The 20,189-nt window shown below is 41.7% G+C and overlaps 1 protein-coding gene across 7 annotated transcripts; it reads right to left on the reverse strand.

The window, feature by feature from the left end:
• Positions 1-1,895: 1,895 nt before the first annotated feature.
• On the reverse strand, positions 1,896-20,173 carry REELD1 (reeler domain containing 1). 7 transcript variants are annotated; one of them, XM_083755765.1, is made up of 9 exons: positions 20,086-20,173; positions 15,501-15,563; positions 12,512-12,728; positions 9,882-10,104; positions 8,043-8,200; positions 6,404-6,716; positions 5,374-5,437; positions 4,393-4,449; positions 1,896-2,807 (listed from the first exon to the last, which is right to left on the reverse strand). In XM_083755765.1, the coding sequence occupies exons 2-9, from the start codon at positions 15,510-15,512 to the stop codon at positions 2,181-2,183; spliced, it is 1,671 nt and encodes a 556-aa protein (XP_083611891.1). In that variant the 5' UTR covers positions 15,513-15,563; positions 20,086-20,173; the 3' UTR covers positions 1,896-2,180. The 7 variants fall into 7 exon arrangements, with proteins under 7 accessions (XP_083611891.1, XP_083611889.1, XP_083611890.1 ...); XM_083755763.1 differs by having other exon boundaries at positions 18,604-20,108; XM_083755764.1 differs by having other exon boundaries at positions 15,501-15,594; positions 18,604-20,108.
• Positions 20,174-20,189: the final 16 nt, after the last annotated feature.

Here is a 20,189-nt window from a genome sequence, read left to right on the forward strand (position 1 = left end):
CATAGCAAACTTTTTAAATGAAATCTGATAGTTCTTTAAATATTTACCAGCTTGTTGACCCATTTTCTCAGTTAATTAGGGATTGCATTAACAATGTACTGAACAGAGGCAGCTTTTAAAATTAAGCAGCCCAACTATTGTGCATTGCACAAAGTTTTTATTTTGTTCAATGAAGCTAGAGAAAGGATGCTCAATTGAAAACATCCCAATTCTTTAACAAAAAAGACACCTAATATATGACTAGATTAATCACTTTTCCTATGACTTAGTTGACAGATCCAGATCATCTTTCTAGAAAGAACATTCATTTTGCAGTCTTCTCTGTTTCTGTAATAGCTTTTTACTGACTTCAGCTGCACATATTTTCTTACCATGATTTCTGTGATAGCCTGCATTATTTTCCAGTGAAAGGTTTTGCAGTATTTGCTTCTAATGAAAATGAATGAGTAATTCATCATACTTTCTCAACCTTTTTCAGTGCACTCGTTCATTTCCATCTTTAAGCTGAATCCCTTCATCTGAAACACATAATTGTGCAGCTGAAAATAATTCAGGGAAGATGTGGCCACACACCCTGTACGGCCTGTTGCCAAAAGGGATTGAGAGATGTTTTAGTTGTTTGTTTCTTCCTGGTCATCACCTTTATTCTCCCTCACTATTTCCCTGTTATTAGCTGCTGCCTTGTACTTCATTTTGCATATATTTTGAGTTTTGAAGTCTTTTCAAAAATCCTTTTACAGAGTGTTTCATATTGAGGATGAAAGGTAGGATATAAATGTTTCTAATAAATACATAGCAAGCTCTGTGAGTAAGAAGAGGCATGCCCAGTGCATCCCATTCTATGACAACTTAATGTTCTTGACGACTATTTAAATTTATTTCAGCTTAAGCAATTTTTTTAAAAAAAGATATGTGATTTTAAAGTGAGAGTTGCAACAATGTTGCAGTTCAGAGTGCTTCTCTACAGGGCCAGCCAACCATTCCCATTCCCAGGATACTCCATTAAATTTCCTAATTCCCTGGTCTTCTGTTCTCTTGCCCCCACCTACTTCCACAGTCAGCCAGCATTGCATGGTCATTGAGCATGCCTTCCCTGGGGTCCCCCCCCTTAATAATGATAATTTTTTATATTTCTACATACTTTGGGATTCCCCAAAGCATACCTTTTGGGTATGCTTAGAGAAGGATTTGCACTCAGAGTAGTAAATAGCCTTTGCCAATTAACTCTGAATTTCTACTTGGTCTCAGACTAACCCATTGCTCAGGCCTTCTTTAATCCAGCGCAACCTGAATCCGAAGAAAGTTTTTCCAGTCAAAGTGCTAAAAGGCTGTAAAAGTTGTAATAGGGCCATCCATTGGGTTTCCTGAGTTGACCTGAGGTCTTTGTTCCAATTGTTCCAATAGCTGAACTGACCCAAAGTAGAAAACAAAGCAACTGCCAGCCGTGAGGATTAAACAAGCCAGCATATCAAGGTGCAAATGGCTAGAAGAAGCTTTCTCTCCATTTACACCTGATGAGCAGCCATGTTCCTTTGCCAAAAGGTGGCATTTACTGTGTCTTTGTTTCCTTCCTGGAGATCAATTCACAATGCAGCCAGTCAGTGTTTGCATCCCATGGATCAATTTTCTTAACCGCCAGTGTTGCTCTGTTTTGTTTTTCTAAACAGGAAAGTTAGCTCAAGTGGCAAACATTTGACTGATTTGAGAAATCTCACACACCAAACCAAAGGCATCACAACCTAAGTGAGAAGAGGGCAAAGGGCTTCTGTTTACTTGAAAAGAAGAACCGCAAGAGCAGAAACTTTTTCTGCAGAGACGAACTAGGAAGTGACACTCAGTGGCAGAGGAAGGATTTCTATTTCTGGCACTACCTTAAGGCAACAAAGGAAACATAATAGCAACAATAGTCCAATTTAATGAGCAGGTATGCAATATTAATTGCATTAAGAGTTACACTTTGAACAAAACATACCTTTATATTTTCGTATCTGAAAGTAAGAACATCTGCATAATATCTGCAAAGTAGCTAGATACATCTGCATTGCAACAAAATCATGCCTACACAAAACAGGTTTGCTTAGATGGTTATATGCAACTGCTCCACTTCCTGTGCTATTATTTTCTACTGCAGGCCTACAGATGAAGCTATCTGACATCTAACAGGAAGAACCACCACCATCCTAGAGAACAGCTTTTTTCCCACTGCCTGATGGGCTGATCCAGTTGTATTCTGCCTGTACCAGAACAAAGCTGTTCTCTCGTATCTTTCTGAAATGCATCATCTCCCCATTCTCCTGAAGTGCCATGGCATTATTTTCTGGCTCACTAAAGGACACTTCCGTTCGCTTGTGACAATACTGGGAATGGATGCAGCGTAGACCAACAGCCAGCACCATGCTGAGGACAGCAGAGCATCCAAGGAGAACACCCAGCTGAGCTACTACAAGCTGAGACTCCTTGCGTGGCTTTCCTCCAGAAACAGTAGCTTTGGGTGTGGCTCTTGTTACCTTCAGGAGTGTGTTCTCAGGGATATCCTTTCTGCCCTTTTCCTCCTGCTCATGTGATGTAAGTTCAGCCTGGGGCAGGAAGTTTGCTGGAACTTCCCATGTCGCTGCTTGCTTCTCTGCCATCTTCCTTGAAGCTCCTGATAAACTTTGATAGACACTCATGTCCTCTTCACTACCTAAATGCTCTGATATTGTTTCCATGCCTGGAAGGCGTAGAGGATCCCGGAAGTGGACGAGCGGTGAAGCTGTAATGGGTAGCACAGACTTGCTAAGGCCTGGGTTAGGTGTTGCAGAAACCCCCTTAAAAACAAAGAGATGAAGTACACATGGGATGTGACAGCCATTGTCTTGGCTGAGATATACAATCACCTTTTAGTTGTTTAGTTAGATCAAAACTATCATCGTTAGCCTAATAGAATTATCACAATTCTAACAGATAACAGTTCTCATCATAATGGCACACCACTTAAGAGCTCTTAAAATGAACCCAGAACAGTAATGAATCAGACCAATGGGAGGGGATGAGGAAGAAGATAGGTAACGATTGATTAGCATTCAGAATTCTCATTTTAGAAAGGCTTCTTAGCTTGCAGAGGTAGTAGCAGGTTTATGCTGTGTGACCTTCAGAGTTGAGCATGTTGTTTTCTTACTGTGATGCTGTTATATGCTTTGGTGATGGGCTTGGCGTTTGGGTAAAGGAATGTTACAGAACTATTTTGTTTACCCCACTGGTCTGTGCTCACTCAAAAAATGTCTGATAGGTTTTATAGACAGGGGAGAATAAAGTTAGCCTGTTGCACAATCAAATGCTTCTATCAGATGTCAAGGAGATAAAGAACTATACAACATTTAGAAGACATCTGGAGGCAACCTTGTATAGGGAAGGATTTAATGCATTATTATGCTTTTATATTTGTTGGAATCCTCCTCCAGTGGCTGGGGCAACCTAGTCAGATGGGTGCAGTACATTCATTCATTCATTCATTCATTCATTCATTCATTTAGGTTAGACTCCACCAGGAGCTTTTTTGGCCACTGCTAGTTAAGGAAAATGGAAATGCGAGAGCCAATATGGTAGAGAAGGGCAAAACTATGGAAATACATGTTCCAATTCTCACTAAGTAATAAAGCTCATTGGTTGACCCTTGGGCCAGTCACCATCTCTCAGCCTATCCTATTCTATAAAGTAAGCATCTGCCTGTTCTTTTATGCCTTCTGACAGTCTCTGTCTTATCCCTACTATTCATGCGGCAATTGCTACCCTCTCCTTGACACTGCTGCCTTGTCTCTTCCCTATGAACTATAACTCCTCTGAGCAGAATCTGTATCACTTCTGTGTTCTGCTCAGTGCCCAATATCATGAGCAAAAGAAAACACTGAGTAGCAGGACTAGGAAAGCTACTAGTCCTGAGAATCGTAGTAGTTGAAAGAGCATATCCGTATGCTGTATCTATGGCCCAAGGGTTAATTGTAAGACATGTCTATCCTCTTTCAGCAGAGCTGTTTACAGCCAGCTGTCTCCTGTCTATACAACTCCAGGAATAATTGGCATCAAAATGAACACTTAGAACACAATAGCTTTGAATGTCTGCATAAAAAGGTACCACAAACCCAGTGGGACTCTCTTCCAAGAGTTTACTTTAACTTATTTAAGATTTCAGAGAGTCTACTGCCCTCTAACTGGAGTAAGCGAGAACAGCACTAATGCCTCAGTATATACGTGAGCTACATCAAAATCCACTGACTGGAAAATCAAACATTGACTATTTAGCCTTCTTTCCAGGAAATGCCATCATGAGTACTGCAGCACTGTGCTCATTTAGTCTTTCCGAATGTACTTCAGATTTTCACTAAATTCAGACACTTTAAGGGGAGAGAAACTCACCCAATGCGCTTCTTTGCTCGGCCTGTTTTCTCTGTGGTCTACACACCATGCCTGTGTCTGAAGCCAGTAATAGTGGGGAGAGAATTACTTGCTTCAGAATCCGACGAATCTTAAAGCTAACTAGGTCACAACTAATTAAGCACATCAGTTTTGGCAATCTGTGCTTATCAAGAGACATGAAATGACCTCAGATGCAGTCTACGTGTGCCAGACATTCCAGACAGGATTCTGGAAGGCTAAAATCAAGCTTTTGTTGGATCCTCTGTATTTGTAGACTGGGGGCAAGTTTTCAAGTCACAAAGAATTCTTCCTCACTCAAGTACAAACCAGAGTTTCTACATGCAAAAGGCTTCTGCCCCATTGCCAGCAGGCCGACTCTCTGTTGAACCAAATGTTCTGCAAACAAACAACACATTCCCTACAAGGTCTGTTCAGCCTTGTGTGAGTATGGGACCAAGCCTATGACTTTCCCATCACAAAGCAAACAATGCAGAAGTGTGTCCATTATACTTTTGAGTTCAAGCCTTCAAGGACAATTTGTTCTCCATATACATGGTTGGGGGTGGGAATACAGTTACAGATTTGTTTTCAGTCCCACATTGTTATACTCTTATGATTTCAATGCAGATTAAATAGTGAGACAAGTTCTCATTGCATTCAGTGACACTGTGATTCTCTGACTGCAGGCCTTACAAAGCAGCAGGAAAATGGTCTCAGGAGCATTTGAATTTGTGTCTGAAGAGAGACTCTAAATTTTATCATTAGTAGGGTTTAGCTATGTGTTGGGTCACTGCAATGGCTCTTACTTATTTGCACACCTCTGTGAGATTATAGAGTGTGGTACCAGTTTAAACAAATACATCTCACTTTTATCATATTAGGCTTCTGTCAGAAAGACACAATGCTGAAGCAGAACAGTAACAATGTACTACCAAAGATCTTTCTTGAAAACAAATCAAATGCCATCCTTTCAGTGCTTACCTCCATGCCTTTTATACATGTAGAGCAAAGCTGTGATATGGGAAAGCTTGAAGTATTTTCTCTCCTGAAATGTTGGGGAGCAAAGTGTAAGTTAATTACATTTTGTTCTCATAAATTCAGCTTGTATTCTGCACACATGTTCCTAACTGTCATAGGGAAATTCCTCCCAAAGCTTACTCAGGACTGGGGTTGGGATGCTTTAATTGTATGGTATGTCACATATATGAATCCCACATAGGAGGCTGCTTACACAGAGCCAGACCACTGGTCTATCTCGCTCAGCATTGTCTACATGGACAGGTAGCACATCTCCAGGGTTTCAGGCAGAGGTCCTTTGCAGACTTACATGGAGATGCTGCAAGCTAGCTACTCTACCACTGAGACACAGCCCATATGTGCCACAGAATCAGATCTGTTTCATATAAGATAGGCACTATGTGAAGGTCATATGCTCAGGTGAGCTCTGGAGCTAAAAACCAAAGACAAGGAATGGGCTAGTGCCCAACACTCTGTGAGCACTGGGACTTCCATTTCCCCTCCTCTCCACTGCAGCCCCCTGCACAACCTCCAGAATTGGCTCCAGAGAGGCCCCCCAAGAGAGATTTGGAGGATGCATAGGGGACAGAAGGAAAAGGGGGAAAGAAAAATTCCCTTTGCAGAAGTCAATTCTGCACACACAATGGTGACACTAGATACAAGCTGCAGAGACCATCTCTCCAAAGACTGTCTCTCTCCGTGAACATCTTATTTTGCTACCGGACAGCTATCATTCCAAATAACTTTCAAATGGCAGCCATTTTGCATTTAGCTGGTCTTGGTCCTCCAGAATGCCTACACCTGTTTGAAAGCTCTGCTGCTGCTATTTTACAATTATTTACACACTTAAAATGAAAAACAAACAGGGGTGTGAGAGAGAGATGCAGCACTCAGAATCTTTTAAGACTCTGCCATGTTTTGGCAAATCCAAAATTCATAAATATTAGTGCAATAAGTGTTATGTGCAGCATGACATGTAATGCTCACACAGTACCTGTTGTACATGCTGTGGCTGGAGGAATGATGTTGTGCTATGAAGCCGAGATCCTGGAACTGAAGTGATGGCTCCAGTGTGAGATCACCAACTGTGCCACTTCCATTAGCTTGTCTTTCTCTACTGCGACTGATGGCATGTGAAGTGACCAAGTCTGCAAGGGATTCAGACAGAGCATTTCCATTGTCAGGAGGCTCAGAGACTTGTCGTCCACTGTAAGATGGATCCAAAATCAATGTGGCTGCAAGCTGAGTCAGACTAGTATGTGTAAATTTTGCAAACTGAGTTAAGATGGTGTCAGGAGTGAAACTTTCTGGGGTTAAGCACAAAGCAAAACATTAAAAAATATAATACTGTTAGCAGGCATTTCTTAAAATATTGAACATGCTTCTCTTATGTATATATTTCTTATTTGTTAAGATGACATAACTGGAGTACTGGATTAGACACATCTAATCTGTTAGATGCTTCTGTTTCCAATAGTAGCCAGATAGGTGCCTCTGGAGAACCTCACAAAAAGGGCATGATCATGACATTCAAATCATGACAATCAGTAAGGCAAATACTTTCACATTCATTAGCCCACATTACATTCTGGGAACACAGCACACTGTCTTTTACTGCCACTTCACTGGTCCACCTCACTCAGTACCGTCTAACTTTATACACCAAGTGGCAGCAGCTCTCCAGGATTTCAGAGAGGAGTCTTTCCCAGATCTATATGGAGAAGCTGGGTATCGAAAACAGGACCTTTTCATGCAATGTATGCAGTGTTTATTAAGACTTTCCATTCCCAATGACAATGAGCAGTAATATAAAAGAAAGCTTATAATAAAAGTTAGAAGAAAACCTTACAGCTTTGGAAAAACAAGTATCATCTTTCGGCTAGTACGTATATTCTGTTTTCAATCAGATAAGCAGGAAGATAAGGAAGTTAGAAGAAAGAAATATGAGATGGGAAAGAGGAATGATGGAGTAAGTTTGTGTATGACAAGGAGTTAGACTCTTGGATAAAAGAGCAAATTTAGTTTTACAAAAGAGCAGAGGGGGAGAAGCAGCAGTGACACACCCTTCTTCTTTCCCACTTCTACCAAAAAACCTCAAAGAGAACTTGTATGGATGTCATCCACAGAGATTGTGAATTACTTTGAGAGTTCTCAGTGAGATCTTGTGAGGCCTAAAAGTAATAAGGTGCTCATTGCAGGTGAGATCCAAGAGCAAGTGATCTCAACCAAGCTGCTTAATACTCCGAATTAGTATGTACAATCTAGCTCTGTTAAATGTAGTGTGAACTGAATCCAATGGAGATAATCTTAAGGATATTTACTTGAACATCAGAGCCATAGAAATCAGTGGTATTTACTTCTGAGTCAATGGGTGGTACACAACTAAATCATAAGAGTAGGTTCATTGAAATCAATGGATGCAAGTCCCTTAAGTCCAGGGGTTTCAATGAGTCTGTTCTGAGTATGATGCAGGGCATCACACAATGAGTTTATAATTCAATCCAACATAGAAGCTTTGCACTAAGTCCTAATACTTCTAAGTCGTATAAGATAATAGAAGTGTGAAATAGCATAGACCTATAGAAAGGTTCCACTTTGGCAGGGAGGGGGGAGGATGTCGGATAAAAACATACCTTTCTCTGCAGCAAATGCTCCTTTTAGAAGAGGTGTTGGCTTTATTACACTGGGGGCTACATTACTTTCAGCTGTGGTTCTGTTTTGTGTTTGTTGAGACACAGTGGAAGATTCAATCCTTGCCCAATAAACAAAGTACGACTGGACGACTGATAAACTGTTTTTAAAAAAGTGTTTGAAGCAAGGCTTTAGTCATTCTGTACCATAAATAAATCATCAGAACATTTGGTAAATCAAAGGGAATTTTTTAAAATCTACAAACAGAATTAGCGTAAAAGACATTAAAGGATTAGACCATAACACTTTTCTGTTTTGAAATGACAACAAATAACCAGTTGAAATCTTAGTGAACGGGGTTTTAAATAAAATCACAATTAGAGCTAATCAAAACACATGGGGGGGGAGTTACTTTAAATTTAATCAGCTTTTAAAAAATTAATTTTACATTTGACAAAAATAGCACCATAGTCAAGAAGGGAAAGAAAACTGAATGTCATTAAAAAAAAAAAAAATCGAGACCAAGTCCTAAGTGTAGCCAGAATTTTTGTTGAGGGAGGGTAGCCAAAGTTGTTGAGTTTTTAAAAGAACATAAAATGTTAATCAGACAAAGACAGAGGCCTGGTCAAATAGAAACATGTACTGGTTAAAGACATATTTTTAATAGATGAAGCTTGTCTTAGCACTGAAGTGTCACACTGGGAAACAGAAAAATTTAATCTCTTTCCACAACAGCCTCATGAATGCCCTCAAAAGTTGGCTGTAGTTTCTCTAGGCAGGTGGAGCTAGCTGTGTGAGGGAAAAATGTACTGCTCAATTCTAAAAATGTTTACTTAAAAGGACATGTGCCCAGTGTTTAGTAAATGTGCCCTAAGGCTGGAATCCTAACCTATACTGCCCTTTACAGATAGGTAGCCGTGTTGGTCTGCCATAGTCAAAACAAAAAAAATACCTTCCAGTAGCACCTTAAAGACCAACTAAGTTAGTTCTTGGTATGAGCTTTCGTGTGCATGCACACTTCTTCAGTGTGTATCTGAAGAAGTGTGCATGCACACGAAAGCTCATACCAAGAACTAACTTAGTTGGTCTTTAAGGTGCTACTGGAAGGTATTTTGTTTTGTTTTGACTATACTGCCCTGTTTGGCTGGGCGGTTACTAGCATTTAGGATGCTTATGAAATCTGCCTGTGTTGGATGCCTTCCAAAATGTTGAGGTTTCACTTTACCAGAGAGAGCAGAGCTGATCAATGTTGGAAATCCATTTATATACAGTTTAAAGGTTTAAAAAGAGAAAGCATAAAAATGATGCTTTGCCACTCTGACTGCCTTTAAATATCAAACCTAAATCCTCAGGAGTACAACTGTAAACCTGTGCAAAGAAGAAATGAAACGTTTTCTCTTATTTCCCTTTTCAGCATACACTCCTGCAGGAAAGATTTTTTTTTAAAATAATAGTTAATAAATTGTTTTGGGTAGGCTTTTATAGAAAATAATTTTAACTTTTTTAAAGAAAGCCTTCCTGAAGGAAAAAGAAAAACAGAAAGTAATTATGCAGGGAAATGGGTTGTAGTTTCTACAAGTGGAATTCCTACTGGACTACAAACAGAGTGGAACTCAAAGGATATTGAAATGATGGAACAATAATGGAGCAGACCTGGTTCAAGTTCTCTTATAGTGACCATTACGTTTCTGAGCTTAGAATCAATATCATGCTACCATTCCTCAGTAAATTTTGCAAAGAGCCAGCTAGCTAGCTAGCACCCATGGATTCCTCCACTAGAAGATTTCCAATCTGTTAACCATCAAGCAGACCTTCAATCTTAACAATCCAAAATTTCTTACAAGAACCTGATGTCTCCAATGGGCTGATCGGGTGCTTTCCACACGAACGACAGGTTTCTCTTCAGGGACTTGTCTGAATGGGTGACGGTGTCGCCATCTTCAAAACAAGTCAGCAGTTTGGAGCCAGGAGGAATGTAAACAAAAGTGCCAGCAATTTGATCGTTTGATACCCTGCGAGCTTGAAGCATAAAGCCCATGAAATCACGCGTGCTCCTGACGGTGACTGGGGACAAAGTGGAAGTTACACAATAACTTAAGCCCTTGGAAATGCATTTTAATATTTGCGTTGTGAAATTTGCATCTACATTTCATGTTAGGAAGTGTGCTTGGCAATGCCAAGTTGTTGGAATTTTAGATATTTTTAAATAAATGTTGCCCTTGGTAATTTATTAAGCACAGCCAATATTAGCATTAGGGTCCCGGGGGGCTGGGGTGGGGATACACCTAAAATAAGCCTTGCCATACTGACCTCCACTGATTACTGTCAACATTCTGGTCTCATCACGATGAGATCCAAATGTCATAAAGCAGAGAGGGGAACCTGTGGCTCTCCACATGCTGATGGATTCCAACTCATGGGGATGAGGGACCAACTCCCTTCTCTTGCAGGGGCCCAGTTAGTGCCATTGCCTTCCGTTAAGAGTTTGGGTGTAATCCTTGACGCCTCCCTTTCCATGGAGCCGCAGGTTACAGCAACAGCCAAGGCGACATTTTTCCACCTTCACCGTATCAAGCAGTTGGTCCCTTACCTTTCCCGCCCTGACCTGGCCACAGTGATCCATGCGACGGTCACCTCCAGGCTTGACTACTGTAATTCGCTCCACACGGCGCTGCCCTTGAAGCTGTCCCAGAAACTCCAGTGGGTGCAGAATGCTGCAGCCAGGCTCCTCACAGGGTCTCTGCCATGGGAGCATATTCACCCAGTGCTTTTCCAGCTGCACTGGCTCCCGGTGGAGTACAGGGTCAGATTTAAGGTGCTGGTTTTGACCTTTAAAGCCCTTCATGGCCTAGGACCCTCGTACCTACAGGACTGCCTCTCCCGGTATGCCCCACGGAGAGCCTCAAGGTCCATAAATAGCAACACCCTAGTGGTCCCGGCCCTAAGGAAGTTAGATTAGCTTCAACCAGAGCCAGGGCCTTTTCAACACTGGCTCCGGCCTGGTGGAACACTCTGCCACATAAGACCAGGGCCCTGCAGGATCTGATTTCTTTCCGCAGGGCCTATAAGACAGAGTTGTTCCGCCTGGCCTTTGGCTTGGAGCCAATTTGATTCCCTCCCCCCTCTTTCTTTCTTTTTTCTTTCTTCTCCTGTGATGAGGCTGTATTTTAATATTTTAATGTTTCAATATTTTAATTGTTGTATTCATTCAATTTGTTTTTATTATTGCTTGTTAGCCACCCTGAGCCCGGCCTTGGCTGGGGAGGGCAGGGTATAAATAAAAATTATTATTATTATTATCATCATTATCAGTCTCAGCCAGGAATGATAGGAGTTGTAGTCCAACCAGGTCTGGAATATATGCACATACAGTTGTATGCACATAGAACCTACTGCCAGAAGTTGTGCAAATGTGTGGACACCAGGGGGCAGGAACAGCAACTAAGTGTCAAAGTGGGGCCAGCAAACACAGTCCCATTCCCCCCTTCACAGGTTAACTGTACACATGAAGGATGAGGGGTGGGGTATTTCTAGCCTGTGAAAGTGAAGCTTTCTTTGCCATAACAGAAGGGAGTCACTAGAGCTTCCATAGCAGGAGGCTAAGTCATCTCCTTTGATGAGAGCCAACTGTAACTGGCAGTGATCCATGAACTGTGTATGAAAAACACTGGTGGTTTATTCCAAGCAATGTCACATGCAAGCTACTCCTTCTGCTACATGAGCATAACTGGATTTCGATTTCTGTTTACACACACTTACACCCAACACACATTAATTATCACATATAAAGCAAGTTTCATTTTAAGTAATATATCTTCCCACATAAGTGAGCCACATAAGTATCTTCAAAACTGCCCTGACTATTTTAATTAGTGTTTCAAATTTAGTCTTGCTGTTACATCTGCTTACTGCTTGTTATTCGTTCTTCTGTTCATTCAATCAGTTTTGTCCTCCTGCATTTGGAAAGCAACTGGGACTTTGGCAAATGCAGGCCATCTTAAGCAGCAAAGAGCAACTGAGAAGGGATTCGGTACTTTGAATCTTTTTTCAGCCTGAGGGCTGCATTGCCCAATGGGCAAACTTCCAGCTGCCACAATGATAGGTGGGACATAAAGCAAAAGTGGGCAGAACAAGGAATGCAAATTTAACCTTTGTACAGTAGGCTAGTTGTTACACTCACATACCACTCTTTATGCACCATCCAGGCAAGCAAAAAGCATTATCAGAGTTTCAGTGACACATTCCAGCCAGGCTAAACCACCAGAGGCTCATGCAAAGCAGCAACATTGAAGAGTGTTGCCTGGGGAGAAGAAGTGTTGCTGGGAAGAGTCCCAAGAGCTGTATAGAAAGGCCTAAAAGGTTACATGTGGCTTGCAAGGCTGAAGTTCCCACTCCTGATCTATGGCCTCTGAATACACCCCTCTGGCTTTCCCCCAAAACATCATAATTACCGGGAGCTGTGACTCCTTACCTGGAACCTTGTCACCTGGAAAAAAGGATATATTGGTATGGATGGTAATATAGTTATTCTGCGGGTTCTGAAGGTGAGCTCTGATATGTTTGGGCCTCATATCAGTACATGCCGAAAGACTGGCCCCATGGGAGAATGCAGCGGTGTATGAAACTAAGCACAGGATTGTCAATGCCCACACAACAAAAAGTGCCTGAACTTTCATCTCTTCCTCTACCTGTCAGGAAAAGACGTTGGAAGTTATTGCAGTGCTTTTCAATCAATTTTTTAAAGTACAATTTGTATGAAGCTACACCAGTGACACCTTTGAATTTCAGATGAAACTGTCAATTTCACAAGCTTTGGACTGTGAGAAAGGAGGTTTTAATCTTCCCTGGAGCTTTTTCCTGGTTAATCCACGAAATAAAACGCGTTGAGAACAAAGCAGGCTTTGACTTATTCTGGAACTGTTGGGGTGACGGGGCAGTAACCACCCAGGCAAAGTGGTTATCTGAAATCCTTTGCCAGTATGCTTCTGGCTCATTGCAATCAGACGATGCATGTATTCTCTTACATTGTGGCCATGCTGCAAAATGAGAGCTAGCAGTGGGGTAACTATCAGAAACATCAATGGACCTTTCCCAATGTTTAGCACGCAGGGAATGGATAGCAGCTACTTGGATTCCACACACAGTTCAGAGGACACTGCAGCAGCTAACACATCCCTGAAGGGCAGCTGGCATTTCCCCCAATACTGAGTAGCTGGAAGACAACACAGCCATTGAAACTGCAAGTATAATGTGGGATGAGATAGCATAAGTCGGGAAGGGTTTAGTAGTAGGAACACATGCTTTTCATTCAGAAGATCCCAGGTATTTCCATTTTAATGGATCAACCTAGCCGAACAAATGCTCTGAGCTGGTATAAAGCAACTTCCTCTGTGCGTGTTACACATACCTATTTACCATATTTTTCGCCCTATAGGACGCACTTTTTCCCCTCCAAAAATGAAGGGGAAATGTGTGTGTGCGTCCTATGGGGCGAATGCAGGCTTCAGGTACCGACCCCTCTCGCTCTCCAGGCTTCAGGAAGCTATCCGCAAGCCTTGCAAGCCCGGTGGGAGTTCCCACGGGCTCGCAAGGCTTGCGGGCAGCAGCCTGCAGCCCAAAAGCTCAGGGGACAGCGGGGAGGCGCAGCACCGCCACCCCGCTATTCCCCGACCTGATCTGGAGGCTGGCAGGGGGGAGAAGCAAGCTTGCTTCTCCTCCCCCCCGCCAGCCCCACAAGCTTGGGGGATAGCGGGGAGGCGCAGCGCCGCCACCCCGCCCGACCTGATCTGGAGGTGGCGGGGGGGAGAGAAGCAAGCTTGCTTCTCCCCATCACCAGCCCTCAAGCTCGGGGGACAGCGGGGCAAGCCGCTGCCCCACGGAGGCTAGAGAGGCTGTCCCTGAAGGCAGAAGAGGGAGACGGAGCGCTCCGTCTCCCTCTTCTAGCTTGGGGATGGCTGCGCAAACCTGGGGGAGAAATAAAATTTTTTTTCTTGATTTCCCCCCCAAAAAACTAGGTGTGTCCTATGGGCCGGTGCGTCCTATAGGGCGAAAAATGCGGTAATTTGTATACTGCTTTTGCAAATATTTCCCAAAGCAGCCTATGACCATATACAAAATTCATATCACTTATTGGCTGATCCTCATGGCATCCGTAGTGAACAGGGACCCAAGTACTTAATGATGCCCACCATGTTGATGCCATTTTATTTTCTAAAATACTTTTTAGAGGCATCTTTAAAAGTTGAACATTCACAACTGTCCCAATATAGCCATTTAAATCTAGCATTTCAAACCCAACATTTTATCAGTTCTCCGATTTCCCCCACTTTCACTTTACTTCTGTGTGCTCCTCCTGATCAGTGCTAGAACACACAACCCTACTGTCTTAGAAATATACCAAAGAAGAATAGGAAAAAGGGAGGTGCTCATATATTTAAAAGCCCATGCTGAATATATTCATGTTCTTGGAAATAAATCCTTCAAAAGTATAAATATACATGTAATTATTAAAAGCAGCTGTGCTTGAATACTGTAGAGCAGCACTACAGAGCTATGGCAGGAAAGGGCCAAGCAGCAGAATGTCCTATCCAAGTCAGGCCTAGGTCTCATGGACACTTCTTTTGAGGTACAGTGCCAAGAGTGTTACCACTCCATATGTGGTCAGTGAAGTTTAAAGGCCTCGTGTCATACTTGACTCCAAAATTTCCTTTAATTATTCATACTTTCCAAAACAAAACAAAAGCCCAGCTTTTCTGGAAGGTGAGTTAAGATTGGAGAGAATGAAGAGTGGTGAAGCAAACATGCAAGAGTAGAAAAATCATTTCCATCTGCACTGCAGATCCATCATCCAATCTCCTCCTGCCACATATTCCTTCCCCTTCCATTTGTGTCTGCCTATCAGCAAAATCAGTTCTCCATTAAAGAATTATCCATTAGCTGATCCCATAAGCTTCTATAGTCATCTCTTCTATCCTACCAGACCATATCAGCCATTTGGCATTTAAATTAGTGGCTTAAAACACCTTAAGCTCATACACAAAAATGGGTCTATGCAGAGTTCAGCTTATATAGACTTTCCTACCACCTTTAAATGTGCCTGTTCAGATGCTATTAAATACTGAACTACTTATTCTGACCCAATGTTTAGCTCAATTCTTTTCCTCCACAGTGATTTCTGAAACCGTTTAGACTGAAGGCAACACAAGGCCATATAAAGGAATCCCTTTTTAAAAACCCAGCCCTTGAATTAGCACAGGTTTTGAACAAATTGAGTCACACACACACAATATAATCCCTGCTGCAGCGATTTTTGTAAGTAGTTAATACAAAATTCCTTCAATACAAGTTATTTTTCCTGTGTAATAGGATATTTCCCCCATATCCCAATTTTGCTTTTAGCCCTATAAAATCTCCTCTTAGTATTCAACACCTTAGTTGCATTAACATTGCCAGTTTCTTACCTTGGGACACATGTTCCTTCAGACACTCAGCAATTTTCTCCTTCAGCCTGCCAGGCAAACATCCTTTAAGGAAAAAAGTTCTTTACTCTCTCTACTAATGAGAAGAGCAACAGCTGTTACTGCTAATCCTTAATACCTACAGGAACTCTGTCAGTGCTCAAATCCAGTTTTAATCATGTTAGTTTTCTTCACACTCTACTCATCCACTTAAAAAGAAACACAGCAACACCAAGTTTCCACGGTGAAAACAAAACCTGGGCTACCATATTATACACATTTACCTGGAAGAAAATCTCAGATAAACTTAAAAGTGAACATAGGATGGGAGCCATTAAAAAGACTGTGGGGAATAATCTAGTGTTTCAGGTACATTAAGGTCTGGCCTCTTTCTCTCGCCTCCCCACACAAGTGTAGCACAAAGAAAGATGTGCTTTCTTTTGTGCACTCAAGGATATACACTGAGCATGTTGCCTTTCAGATTTGTATGGGAATAACTTGAGAGCAAACATAATTCAGAATTAATGAGACCTAGACATGTCTATTTCACTGTATTAACACATAAATATTTTTACTTCAACATTTTAAAATGCAGTTATACAAAGGGGAAAGGTCCTGATCCTTAAAGCTCCCTATTCTCTACCCTCACCTTGGCTGATGTCATTGATTCTGACCAAGAATATAGGTCATGGCCACAAAATCCCATTCTTAGCGTGAAGAAAGGCTGCAAGTCTTAACTGAAGTTTCAAAACAGGTGTTCCAAGCACTAGCGCATGAGCAGCATAGCATTTATTTATACCATATTCCTTGACAACAGCCTCAGTGAAGAAGAACTAATACTGAGAATAAGGTCTGAAAACAACTTAAACGTGTGTGTGTGTGTGTGTGTGTACGTACACACACACAAAATATATACTAAAATATTTGTAACCTCCCTTTCACATGTTTTAGGTCTGTGGGTACATCTGGATGTTTGAGCAAGTGCCATGGGTACCACCACCCTGGTCACCAAAGAAAGGAACTGCATGCACATCTTACTTCCAAGGGATCTAGGTAGAATTAACCTGAACCTAGAAAAGCACATGGAGCTGAAACAGGAAAGAAGAGTGCCATTCTTCCAACTTCCTCCTTCAGCTGTATGTACTTTTCCAAGGGGGGCGGGGAGTAAACGATCATTACCCCGTCATGACTAAGGTGGCAGTTCAGGGAAGCATTCAGAGACTTTGTGGGCACTAGGAAAAGGCTTCAGGGGCATCATTGTGCCCCTGGATGCAACACTAACAACCTCTGCCCCATGAATACTAACAAGCAACATTAAACAGAGCAGCAGAAATAAAACCAAACGCACTCAGCAGAGCCAATCAGAAATCCTCTGGAAAGTGGACACTTTGGCCTGGCAAATATTTAAAATCAAGAGGGAAGGGGCAAGGTAATTTTCCCAAGAAAAGTCCCACAGCTTCAATATCACTGCAGAAACAACCCTGCTCTGCGTTATTATCCAGTAGTTGGGGGCATATGTAGCAAGTTCTCTGCAGATTTAAAATTAACAGCTTTAAAATTCGAATGCTGAAAAACTCAAGTGGAAGGCTGTTCTACTTATGTCTCTTTAGGTTTTAAAATCTTCATCAAGCAGACTAAAAACTAGAACTCTTGCTTTGGGGAAGGATTGTTAGTTCTGCTGTAGACGCATTCTTGGAAGTTTAAAAATTGCTAATTGTCATTTTCCTCATTAATTGCTCCTTTCAGGAAAGCATAAGTAGGTGATGGCAAATTTTATCACTAGTGGTATTCATTAAAATTGCTAGAGCTATAGATATTTTGCACAGAAATCCTGTACTTCTATCATTGATCAGTTGCACTTTCATACCTAAGGGAGGAATTTGTTTGGGCTCAGTCTGGGCATTTTAAAGCAGTTGCTACATGATAATGCTCAACTAGCCTTGAGCAGACACTTCAGGAAATAAGGGGCAACTTACAGCGAGTCCACTCAGAAGCCTTAGCTCAGTGGAACTTAACTCTCAGGTGAGTATAGAATTGCGGTTTTAGCATCAAAAAAGGTATCAAACATTTTTTTTCCATATACTAATATTGGGCCAATAAGCTTCATCTTTATACTAGGAAAGTACTGTGCCTTATTCTTGATATGTTACAGATCAGCAGAATACAGACTGAGTTAGCTTTAGACTTTTCAAGATCCCAACAGAAGATAGCAACTTTCTTTTCATTTCCTGCAGGCCTTGATCCACACCAAGAGTTGCTCACTGTGTAAAAGGCCCTAAGGCAAATAGTGAAGGTTCAGCCAAATCGCCCCCAATATATAGGTGGGATTAACTGTGTGATCCTATACACTCATATGTTAAGCCCTAAGGAGTTCAATGGTGCTTAGTAAAAAAGGTAAAGGGACCCCTGACCATTAGGTCCAGTCGTGGCCGACTCTGGGGTTGCGGCGCTCATCTCACTTTATTGGCCAAGGGAGCCGGCGTACAGCTTCCAGGTCATGTGGCCAGCATGACTAAGCCGCTTCTGGCGAACCAGAGCAGCACATGGAAACGGCGTTTACCTTCCCACCGGAGCAGTACCTATTTATCTACTTGCACTTTGACATGCTTTCGAACTGCTAGGTTGGCTGGAGCAGGGACAGAGCAATGGGAGCTCACCCCGTCGCGAGGATTCGAACCACCGACCTTCTGATCGGCAAGTCCTAGGCTCTGTGGTTTAACCCACAGCGCCACCCGCATCCCTCAATGGTGCTTACTCACAGCCAAATGTCTATTTCAATCACTTTTCTCCTTAACAGCAATTAAGTTAAGTCTTCATCCCTGTCGCTAAGCCATTCTGCCTTCCTGGATAGCCATGATTTAATGTAAAGCTACATCCTAAAGAACATACAGACATAGCACAATTGCAATTACTCCCAGTCATGCTGCTCTGTTTACATTGCAATGACACAAGGGGATGGCCAGTTATTATCTTGGGCTATGCATGCAATGCAGCGCATGTGTATGCATGTATTTGAATTAGGGCTCTTAAATAAAGCTGCTCTTTAGAGTTGTGACAGGGTTAATTAACTGTGGGTAAGATATTATATAACAGTGGATATACTTACAATAAACATTCCGTAAATACACTGTTTTAGATGTTTGGAAACAAAATACTTTAGCTACTTCCAGCAACCATTTTGGAAGATGAAGGGATCCAGTGACCTTGCCACCTGTAACCTTTTTCCAAAACAAGTTAAAAATTACATAGTAAACCTGAAGGAACATCCATTTTAATAAGAAGCCATTAATAGAAAACCATGCCTGTGATTTGTATTTACATGGCAGTCCTTTCTCAAGCCCTTGTCAAGGAGTTATAAATTATTGAAACATGCTATAAAATTGTGTTCTTTGTATGCTGCGCAGAGCCATGTGAAATGTGAATAAGTTAACAATTATTAATTCCTTCCCTTCAAGTGTTGCTATTCCCTCCTTGTACCAAAGGTCTTGTTATTTGAGGAGATGGAACAATGTTGTATTCACACAATTGTTAATGCTTATTCATGCCAAACTCAAAGGTATGTGCTGATTTTAAAAGACAGCTTTAAGTTGTTCAGAGAACAGCATAATGTACAAGGCACCCCATGCTGGGTTGTTTTATAACTTTTTATCAAAACATTCTCAACTCTATACTATGGGACTTGTTTTAGTTTAGCTTTGCATGCAGTACAATCCTGTACATGCCTATTCAGAGATGCCCCTTTAAGGTAAGTCCCAGCTGAGTTCAATGGGACTTGTTCCCCAATAAGCTGAACATAGAATTACATCCTAAACATATTTTGAACGGGAGTAAGATTCCTGTGTACGCACATCAATGGCTATTTCAGACTAAGGAAACATTTTGTTTGCAGCAACTGAGTTTTAAGTTAGATTGCAAAACACAAGGTTTATAATTCCTTTCCCCCTATTCTCCCATTCCTCGGGTTAAAAAGTCAGGCATCTAGTTGAACATTTTGGGGCACAAATGTATGAAAGAAAGTGTATGTGGCCTAAAGAATGGTTGAGGAATATGCAGTGGAACTTTGACCACAGCAGCTCTACAGAGACCTTCCCCCCCCTATTTCTGTTATAGCCCATCCTACCAATTTATTTATTTTTTATTAGTTTCTTAGCTTTCATGTTTCAAGGCTGACTCTGCTTTAAAAATAAAAAAAGAATAGTCTTTGGATTCTGCTCAAGCTGCTGGATTTTATATTACATGTCAGATCCTGCACTCTGTGCAGCCACACAGATTTATGAGCCTCCCAGTGTGGTGGGGGGGGGGGGAGAAGAAAAAGTTAACGGCAATCAGGAGAGCAAAGGGTTGCCAGGATTTGGAGGGCTGGCACATAAACAGAAGCTTCTCACTTGCAGTGCTTACTTGTAGCTGGCACAATGCTACCCCTGGATTTTCCTTCCATCCTGTTCCTATTGTTGAATTGTCACTGTTACACCCACTATTTAAGATTTTTGTTGGTTCACTTCAGACTGCAACTGAAGATTTTACCATGTGACTAGAGTTAAATAAAGAGGCTGTGCTTTTTTAAAACAGGGCATGCAGTTTGCCTTACCTTTCCAGCCATCCAAACCTTTGAAAAGAGGCTTTCACACTTTAGCAGTTCAAGAAAGGTTCCAGTGTGGTGTTAGGTTCCACTATGGTGTTATTCTCTAACTT

Source organism: Podarcis gaigeae (assembly GCF_964106915.1).
Source record: "Podarcis gaigeae genome assembly, chromosome: 9".
Taxonomy (NCBI): Eukaryota; Metazoa; Chordata; class Lepidosauria; order Squamata; family Lacertidae; genus Podarcis; species Podarcis gaigeae.